The sequence below is a fragment of the Nicrophorus vespilloides genome, unplaced genomic scaffold (genome assembly GCF_001412225.1).
Source record: "Nicrophorus vespilloides isolate i.1.1-1 unplaced genomic scaffold, Nicve_v1.0, whole genome shotgun sequence".
In the NCBI taxonomy this organism is placed as follows: domain Eukaryota; kingdom Metazoa; phylum Arthropoda; class Insecta; order Coleoptera; family Silphidae; genus Nicrophorus; species Nicrophorus vespilloides.
Genome location: NW_017100082.1, coordinates 409297 through 418234, shown reverse-complemented (window position 1 = coordinate 418234; position 8938 = coordinate 409297). Strand labels below are relative to the sequence as shown.

Here is an 8938-nt window from a genome sequence, read left to right as displayed (position 1 = left end):
CGTGCGCCGTGAAACAACTGAGGAATATGAAGATCACATGCTGGCAAGCCCAGTACACGTCATAATACAGGAAATTCTACGAACAAAACAAATTATTATTCATTATTTATTCCTATAAGAATTTAATAAAAAAAATACCTGTGTGAAACAGCACGGGATAAACCCAGCATAATACGCGTTCAATATGGAACTGAACAAGATCTGTTTCATTCGATTATTAAAATTAGTCTTCAGATTCTCAACTTCGCTTCTGATCTCCGCCGCATTCGATGTGCATGCATGCAAAGGTGGAGGAGCGGAAACATTCCAATTGATTAGCTCAAAGAAAGGAGTGATTGTAAATCCAAATAGTATCACATAAACTGAAATTCTTTAAAAACAATTTATATAATATGTTGATATAAAATAGATTAAAAAAGAAGTTATTATATTTGCTAGGTTATAGCTCCTTCCTGAATATATCAATAATTTGATTGAATTTATCAGAATATTTATAAAGCAAGGAATTAGAATGAATACAATATAGAAAAATGTAATAACTTACGGATAGCATAAATAAAAAATATTAACAACTGCATGGTTGGTAACAACAAAATAGGAACATATTGCTAGAACACAGAATATCAATCCAAACAAGAAAAGTCTTGTAATCAGATCGATTTAATTGAAATTAATAACATTCACAGATATTTAATATATATACTAGATTACCTGTAACAAAAGTATCCCAACTCATGTAATTTTTCTGGTAAAATGCTGTCCAATAATTTGCAACCCATAATATACAAAATCCGCCTCGATAATATGATTATAATGAATATATACAAGTTGACATCAATTAAATAAAAATTCTAAAATCCATGATCGAATTAATTAACTATTAATTAAAACCATTTATATAATAATTTACCATTGCATGATTTGTGTAGGAATTGGGAAGCCACCATACACTTCTATATAAATGCAGGAATTGCAGGCTGGCAGATATCACGCTGAATGCAAACATGGTAAATTCAAATTCGAGGTCACTGTCTATTGGTGTGTTCGGGAATTTTATATGTTTCGGTGCACTGGGTGTCTCCAGGCCTGGCAGTGTTGGTACAGCAGCCCCAAGTGGGGAGTATCTCGAACTGGCCAAATCACCAGGTATCAGAGGCACCGTTGGTGGTACACTCGACCTCATCGTCCTGGGCATTCTTCTGCCGCCTCCCGGCATATTTATATCAAAAGTAACAATTCAAAAAAAAAATAAACACAGTAACCTCTGTTTACATCGCTGTCACTTTGACAGGTTGATTGAACTATTATCGGAGGAAGGATTAGAACTACTTCTTCGTCCCTCTGGAGGTGGAAGAGGGAACTAAGAAATTTCAAATTTGAAGGATCGTTACAGGAAATTATTGTTTGACAAATGGTGAGTTTAAACTTAATATATTACTATTTATTATGCGATTGTTACATGTACAAGTTATGTAGACGAACTAGCGAGTTTACAAACTCCAAGTTCTATAATACTTTTCAAATATTTACAAAATATTAACGTCAATTGGAATCACTACTAGATTCTCCATAATCACCAACTAAGGAGTTTGTCAGTTTCTGCTTTTTACTAACATGACTAGATTCGCTCTTTTTAACAACCAAATTTGTTGCCAGTGTTGTCTTCAAAGCTTTAACTGCTTTTCTCTCCTTGTCAGGGGTGAAAGAGTCCATGGGTAAGGCTGAAGCAGTTATTATCTGTCTCCTCAGTAAATCAGTCTTCTTCTCCACATCCATACTAGGCTTAATTCGCAGTAGAGAAGCCACCCTTCTATCTTCCTCACTTTCAGGAAGCAGGGCAATATTCAAACTTGATTTCTTTAGCAATGCATTATCCACAGCTGCCTTCATCTTCACCTCCTTGCTCTGACTCCTAAAAGCTGCTCTCAACTTCTGATTAGCAGTGTAATTATCTGCCCAAGTATCTTCATTTCTATTAAACAAATTAACAAGTCTAGGTTTAGATGACTCAGCTATACTAGCATCTGCATTCCCATGCTCCAATTTATACATGGAATCATCAAATAACTTCTTTTGAGTCTCTTTAGTCTCTGGGACAATCTGCTCATTTTGTAGAGGATCCCATCGGTTTTCCTGCCTCCTCGCACCTGATATTATCTGATAGTCTAGATTCCCAGGATCTGTTTTTATTATGAAATGGTTATCGCACAGATGGCATTTCATGTTGAATTCATATACTGGTGTGGTATAGTACATCCCAGTTTTCTTCTTTTCAGCATTGTATCTCACACCCATACCTATGTGGTTGTTGCATCCATCGCACCAAATGTTGTAGGGCATCTCAAAGCGGATGATGAGGATGCCCAGATGGGCCTTCCGGCCCCTCTCTCTGAGTGCATGGACTCCTTTGAACTTATTCAGACCACCCACCTTTGGATCATAATCCGGTGGGTAATATTTATTTTGGCCCTTCCTTTCACCCATCTCTGCTGTTTTCTACTAGTTTGAAAAATTTATTGGTTACGTTTTTCAGCCACTATATACTTTACACCTTACACTTTCGAGGTTAACTACTCTTGTTTATGTTTCGTTTTTGGCAGGTCAAATATGTCAGAGCATGCGCTCCAAAATTTCAAAAATACCCAAAAATATTGGACCTAATCTTAGCGAAATCTGTGTCAAAATTAGCATTCCTCTTGATATATTTCTTATATATAATAATAATAATAGAAAATGCGGATGATAAGTAATGACTAATCATTTATATTTAAGACTACTTAATTAGTTCACGTCCAATTATATCGCGTTATCTTTTATTTGTAGAGTAAAGAAAACAAGTTTTTTTTTTGCCTTTTTTTTAACAGTTTATTATGAGTAGAGTTTTTCGAAAGAAAGAAAATTGCTTAAACCACCTTATGGACAATTGATTAATAACTATTGAGGAAATTGTTCTACAGGTCTGAGAATTCGTCGCAACGACCTCATTTCTCCTTCCTCTTGATCACAACAGGTCCGACGTTATCCCCGGTTTCTTTGTTGTGCGCTCCATGAGCACCATCGCAATACGGCCACTGTAATTACAAAAAATACATCGTTATCTCTGTTTCGTTATGCAACCATTGCAACTGTTCTCACGTTTTTGCTTTTCCAGCAGCGGCAGAAGACGGCTTTATCGGCGATGTCCTCCACGTCGATGGTGTCAACCACCTTCGGATTGGTCTTCAGAATGTTCTGGTTGATGGACTTGCAAGGTACTGGTCTGCCATGGGGACAGAACGCTCTGTAAGTCAGGTACGTGAATCCAGCAAGAACCGCGGTCGGCGGAACCAAGGCTGCCCAGTCTCTAACTGCAAGATATACGAAGGAGCATTACAAAACTGGGTTTCTCCATGCATAACAAGAACAACAGCAAAGATGTATGCTTTCTAAATTGGTATCCCCTTACCTCCCAGTTTAAACCATCCACCGATCGAGTCTGGAATTGGAAGACCCGATAGGTAATTCGGGATTGTCGATTTGACCAACGACGATAAGGCGTGCATTTTTCTGGATTAGTTGAACAAGAAAAAATGCAGTTTAATTTTAGACGATCGTCCAAGGTTGACAAACAAAATACGGGAACTGCTGCGAACGGACACGGCACGCACTGAATCCGCTCACTTCTCCGTACGATTTTGTGAGAGCCTCGGATTTTCCGTGGCAGTGTGTGAAAAAAACACTGTTACTCAATTTATTCAATCCAGTGGCGTGCACCTTCCTTGTTCATCTATTAAGATGATCAAGTTGCCTACATTGGATAACAGCAATACTATTTGATTACCAACAACAATATTAATACAGTTAAACTTGCATTATCATCCACGTTTATAGAACTAGAAGAAATTATTGCATCTAGAATTAGTATTTTTAAGTTACAAACCAATTAGTTTTTAATATTGATTTATATCACATAAAAATGGTAGTTAATTCAAATTATATCAAGTAATAGTGTTAAATTGCACTTGATATAATTAAATAACTATAATTACTTCTGGTTGAAAACTATAAAAAAATGATTTCGTTGATATTGGAAATTTGAAAGAAAGATATATTGGTTTGTTGATTTCAATTGATTTATAAAAGAAATTTATATTTAGTGTTTATAAATTTGTAATACTTTTTAAGTATTAGTAAGTATTCATTTTGAGTATATATTGTAATTGTTTATTATTTTTTTAGGAGAAAGGACTTCAATGATCATGTGCGATTTTATAATTATTGGAATCTTGTAATCGTTATTTGAAATATTAACTGTGGAATCATGAGATTTGAAAATGAAAATGAGTAGGTTTGTAAAACAAAAGTGATGACAGTTGTATTTGAATTTTAGTAATTTGTTCGAAGAGCAGGAAGGTTTAAATATTAGGTGAATGAGGAAGAAGTGATGGTAGTAGAGTGGTATGAAATGATGGAAATGGTTGGAAAGGAGAGGAGCTCCTATTGGTGCGAGTCGCCGATGGTTTCGAAGCATCGTCTGTAAACTGGTGGGACCTAGCGGTGAGCGTGCGCTACTATTCAGTTTCGAGGGTTATGTTGTGAAAGGTAGATTGTGTCGACGAGAGAGTGTTGTTAAGTTTTAAAATCGATGGTAGTGGTTAACGAATATGGCTGAAGAGTTATTAGTGGAGTTAAAGCGCAGTGAGAATTCGGGATTCGGTTTCAGTTTGTTGGGACAGCAGGGATTACCGCACATAATCTATGCCATATCGGAAGATTCCCCGGCTGCCGAAAGTGGAAAGGTAAGTTCTATTTGTTGTTTTGCCTCTCTGCATCATCTCCACACCACCACTTCTCGCTCCTTCTCCTCCACCTCGTCTTCCTTCTTTTTAGAAGCTTGTTCTTCTTGACTTTTTCCGGTGTCTCGCGAGAGATTCCAGCGTCTGACTGGCGGCCAATCAACTTTTACCATCCTCACATGTTAGCCCCACGATTTCGTAGTCCCATCGTCAATCCGTAATTATCATTTCGTTTTTTTTTGTTGCCGGTCAAGTTTCATTTAATCCTTTTCCACCTCTTGCATTCAGCATATGTATGATATACATGCTAAGAGCATGCCTCACCCTCGTCCGATCTTTTCATCCCGAAAGCCGGCCGCAATGCACCATAATCAATCCCGATGCCTATGTGTATTCCTATTTGCGAAAATCTCCGGCTCACGAGGGCGGGTACCACTCGAAACGAAACACCCACCCTTCTTGTCATGTTGACATCTAAACAACAAAACCGCAAAAGCCACCGCCGTTTCGCCAACTAACCAGAGCCCGCACCCGAATTTCATCCATCATACCAGCTTTACAATACACCCGACACGTGGATAAAACAACCATTATTCCTTGAAATCTGCAGAAATCTTAATGATTAACAGCAACAACAAATATCTCAAGTATCACGCTTTCAATGAATCCGACACTGAATCGATATACGATCCGACCAGTCACCGGATCAATTGTATAACATTTTTTTTATTATTTGTTTACAATTCAATCGTAGCAACAAAATCATTTCAAATAGGATTTAATCTAATATTTACTACTTGAACTTAGTTTTTCTTATTAGATGAAATGAAAATTTCTCAAATAAATAACTTTACAATAATAATTTACACTTCTTAATATTCCTTATTGTATTCATGACTTCTTATATAATCGTTTAAATAAATACCATTTAGTTTAAATTCTTATTAGAATACAATTGGAGATTTTATATTTTCATATAGTTAGTAATTAAAATTTCACTTTCTTAAATTCTCACAAATTTCGGCACTTTTCGTTTTGCCTTTGCTGCATTTCCAAGTGCTATATTGTTGTAGTGTAAATGAAGTAATACAGGCTATTACAGAATTATTACATAACGAAGTCGGGCTACGTGCGGTGTTTGTGGATTAGTTTACTGCTATTTGAAGGCACCGAAGGCATTGTCTTTTGTTTCTGGTTCATAAATATGACTTGGCTCATTGTAAATTAAAATAACGCAGGCGGTCAAATGGGTGTTACGTAACAATGTTACGCCGTTCGTTTGGTTGTTTATTATCAGATTTACTCGTTTATTATCAGAGAAATATGTATTATTCATATAATGTGAATACTTGCGTTCGTTGTTTTGTATATTAAAGTTAACCTATAGTTGGGAAAAAGTTTTCTTAATGAAATTATATCTACGATCCGTACATGAATCTTTCTTTATTTTTTTTAAGCGTCAGTAAAATTATACTAAAATAAACGGATAAGAAGCTAAGCTTGTTTATTTGTAATACAATTAAAGTTTTCAAACAAAACCAGTGATTAGTTATAGGTAAGTTTCATTAGAATATTATTTGATTTAAAAAAAATGTAATAGTTTAAGAGAATAAGGATGAAAGAATGTAATAAAGTGAAACTGAAAAGTGTCTAATCAACAGATTTCGGTGAAACGTGTTTGTTATTCAACGATATAATTCCACGTTTATAATGAAACTGTTTGTTTTTCTTCTTTTTTTTTTGTAGCCTTCCCCATACTTCCTGCCTGCCTCTTCTGCTAGGTTGTTTAACGAAGACCACGGATAAAGTGTAACATGTCGCTAGTCGCAGGAGTTTATTTATATCCCGTATAAAGACGGATTTTCATTATGTGCGCGTGTTGTGTATGTATGCATGCACCTTCGACAAATTCCGCTGACAGCGTCCTCCGTGGCCGTAGATTGGGATTTACGTCGAAGGAGTGAAGAAACCGTTCTCTCGGTTATTCCTTTGCGGGATTTATTTCGTTTGGGGCCGCCTAACTAATTGAATGAAACTCGTATGCATGTATCATAATTTAAAGCATTGTTTCACGCCAATGGATTTGGAGCGAACGCAGTGCGGACGTGTATCATTAAAATTTCAAAAAAAAAAAGAAATATGTAAAAGGAAGAAAATAACCTCGTGCATTCACGTTTTCCGATTCACGGAACGAATGAAATAGTATGCAAATTCATGATCTATATATCATAGATTGAAGAGAAGAATCTACGAACTATAGATGAAAATCCATAGTGTTTTAATAGTAATAATTGAATGTAAAAGTATTATTTTAAGTTAAAACGAAACGATTAAATTCCTTGCAACTAATTGGCCTTTCAGTTTATATGTTTTGCACAGGTGATTTACTTTAATTTCGGTTAATCGTGCATGCATCTAAATAAATAAGTAATTGAAGCAGACGTGAAAGCAAGTTAATTTTTATAGATAATTTATGGTCGGCATAAGAAAGTGTTTTCATTAATTTATTTACGTTTTCCTCTTCCTCCCAGCAGCGTTAAATTATAATGAATGGAACGGAACGGTCTTTCCCTACTTTGGCTTCTGTCTCTCTATTTTTTTTTTCTTCTAAAATATTTAACGAATTTCTAACTCCCCGATTGGATGGAGAAAGTCGAATTCTTTCCTGCTCTTTGCCCGATTCGTAATTATTAATGCAGAAAACAACGAACGACGAGGCAGATTATCGATGAAATTGCGCCACGTGCAATTAATTTCTTACATAAGCGTTTGCTGTAAATCGGCCAGCTCTTCGATGTATTATTCAACTTTACGAACGGCCAGTGAAATCGACTTACCGTATATTAATGTTAATTGCAATCATTATTGTACTGTCAGGAAGAGTTTACTCAATTACCTTTTATGTTCATGTAATATAAATCAATATATTATCCATTTAATACGTTTGCAACAAAATAGCAATGATGCATTTATTGCGTTCATAAATAATAAAATAACGATATAAATCAATGATTAATATAAACACAAGTTATGCTTATGTAATGCAGGTCTTTATTATTATATAATTCATAAAGAATCTTAACTATATTTGATCTTGCACAGAAAATATTCAAGATTCTTTGGTTATGATCAAAATGTACTGATGATAGGTATAGTACTAGTACTTTATGTTACTAGTTTAGGGTACTTATTAGAAATGATTAATGGATGAACCAAGCATTCAATAAAAACATTCATACTTGATTGATGAACGGTAATAAATTACGAAACAATAGATACTTAAAGCTTGTATCCTTACTGCCTCTATGACATGTAATTAATAAATTACTAAATGAACGGAGTAAAGTAGTCACAGTTTGCAAAGCAAAGACAATATTTTCGTATTTAGAAATTCCGGGGAATAAAAAAAAATTATTAACAATACATAAATTGTTATGTAACATTAGTTGATTAACATGCGATATTCAAATTGCACTTGATTTACAATAATTCGATCTCGAAAACGCAATCACACGGATTTGCAAATAATCGTAATTACAAATAGCATCGACTACGTTCGGAATTAATTAAATCCATGCGGCCACGAATTCACACCGGCTGTTAAGTAATCGATATTAATATACCGAAAAAAAAAATTATGAAGAGAAGTGCGGTATTTCCCTGTTAATAATTTTTAAATATCTATTTTGCGAAACGAAATGTTATATAACGAAGTGCATAAGTAAACATGCGCGCACGATGGAGAGAAAAAAATGTGTAAATATCGCGCGGATAGTTCGTGTTTGTCCATCCAACATATTGGAGGCTTTTACTTATTTTTATGAATTTGGAATTTTTGTTGCCAAATTAATTGTGTCTAAATTGATATGTATTTAATACTGAAACTAAAAAAGAACTAAATGTTATAATATCAATGAATTTGAGAAAAAATTATTTGTAGTTGCAAATGACGAATTAATTAAAGAAATGAAGTAAAAAAAATAATATTTCTCATTAAACTACTTAAGAGATGGAAAAATGAGAACAGACATGTTATTGAATAATGTTTCGAAAGAAAACAGAAATTTATAAAGTTGGATTGAATAAGTATGATAATGAAATAGTGATGAGTTTTGAAAAGTTTAATATATTGACATCAAACATGTTTTTATGTTCTAGAAACT

At 34.6% G+C, this 8938-nt stretch overlaps 3 protein-coding genes across 3 annotated transcripts in view; all 3 read right to left on the bottom strand.

Moving 5' to 3' along the window:
* Positions 1-1339, bottom strand: part of LOC108566958 (transmembrane protein 39A) — a 2078-nt gene extending 739 nt beyond the window's left edge. The window contains 6 exon segments of the mRNA XM_017927111.1: position 1; positions 4-76; positions 139-370; positions 545-643; positions 712-851; positions 911-1339. The exon segment at position 1 is cut by the window's left edge and continues 223 nt beyond it. Coding sequence (XP_017782600.1) covers position 1; positions 4-76; positions 139-370; positions 545-643; positions 712-851; positions 911-1216 — 851 coding nt within the window. The 5' untranslated portion in view covers positions 1217-1339.
* A 113-nt stretch (positions 1340-1452) lies between these two features.
* On the bottom strand, positions 1453-2601 carry LOC108566961 (coiled-coil domain-containing protein 130 homolog). The gene has a single exon (XM_017927115.1). The coding sequence runs from the start codon at positions 2482-2484 to the stop codon at positions 1543-1545; it is 942 nt and encodes a 313-aa protein (XP_017782604.1). The 5' UTR covers positions 2485-2601; the 3' UTR covers positions 1453-1542.
* Positions 2602-2838: 237 nt separating this feature from the next.
* Positions 2839-3713, bottom strand: LOC108566959 (CDGSH iron-sulfur domain-containing protein 2 homolog). The gene is made up of 3 exons (XM_017927112.1): positions 3446-3713; positions 3136-3347; positions 2839-3071 (listed from the first exon to the last, which is right to left on the bottom strand). The coding sequence occupies exons 1-3, from the start codon at positions 3540-3542 to the stop codon at positions 2982-2984; spliced, it is 399 nt and encodes a 132-aa protein (XP_017782601.1). The 5' UTR covers positions 3543-3713; the 3' UTR covers positions 2839-2981.
* Positions 3714-8938: the final 5225 nt, after the last annotated feature.

What these genes read in the sequence shown, in the direction of transcription:
- LOC108566961 (XM_017927115.1), bottom strand. Translation starts at nt 2,484, where the DNA reads ATGGGTGAAAGGAAGGGCCAAAATAAATATTACCCACCGGATTATGAT.
- LOC108566959 (XM_017927112.1), bottom strand. Translation starts at nt 3,542, where the DNA reads ATGCACGCCTTATCGTCGTTGGTCAAATCGACAATCCCGAATTACCTA. An exon ending in TGGATGGTTTAAACTGGGAG is followed by an intron (nt 3,348 to 3,445) that starts GTAAGGGGATAC and finishes TATATCTTGCAG; the next exon opens with TTAGAGACTGGGCAGCCTTG. An exon ending in GCTGCTGGAAAAGCAAAAAC is followed by an intron (nt 3,072 to 3,135) that starts GTGAGAACAGTT and finishes TTGTAATTACAG; the next exon opens with TGGCCGTATTGCGATGGTGC.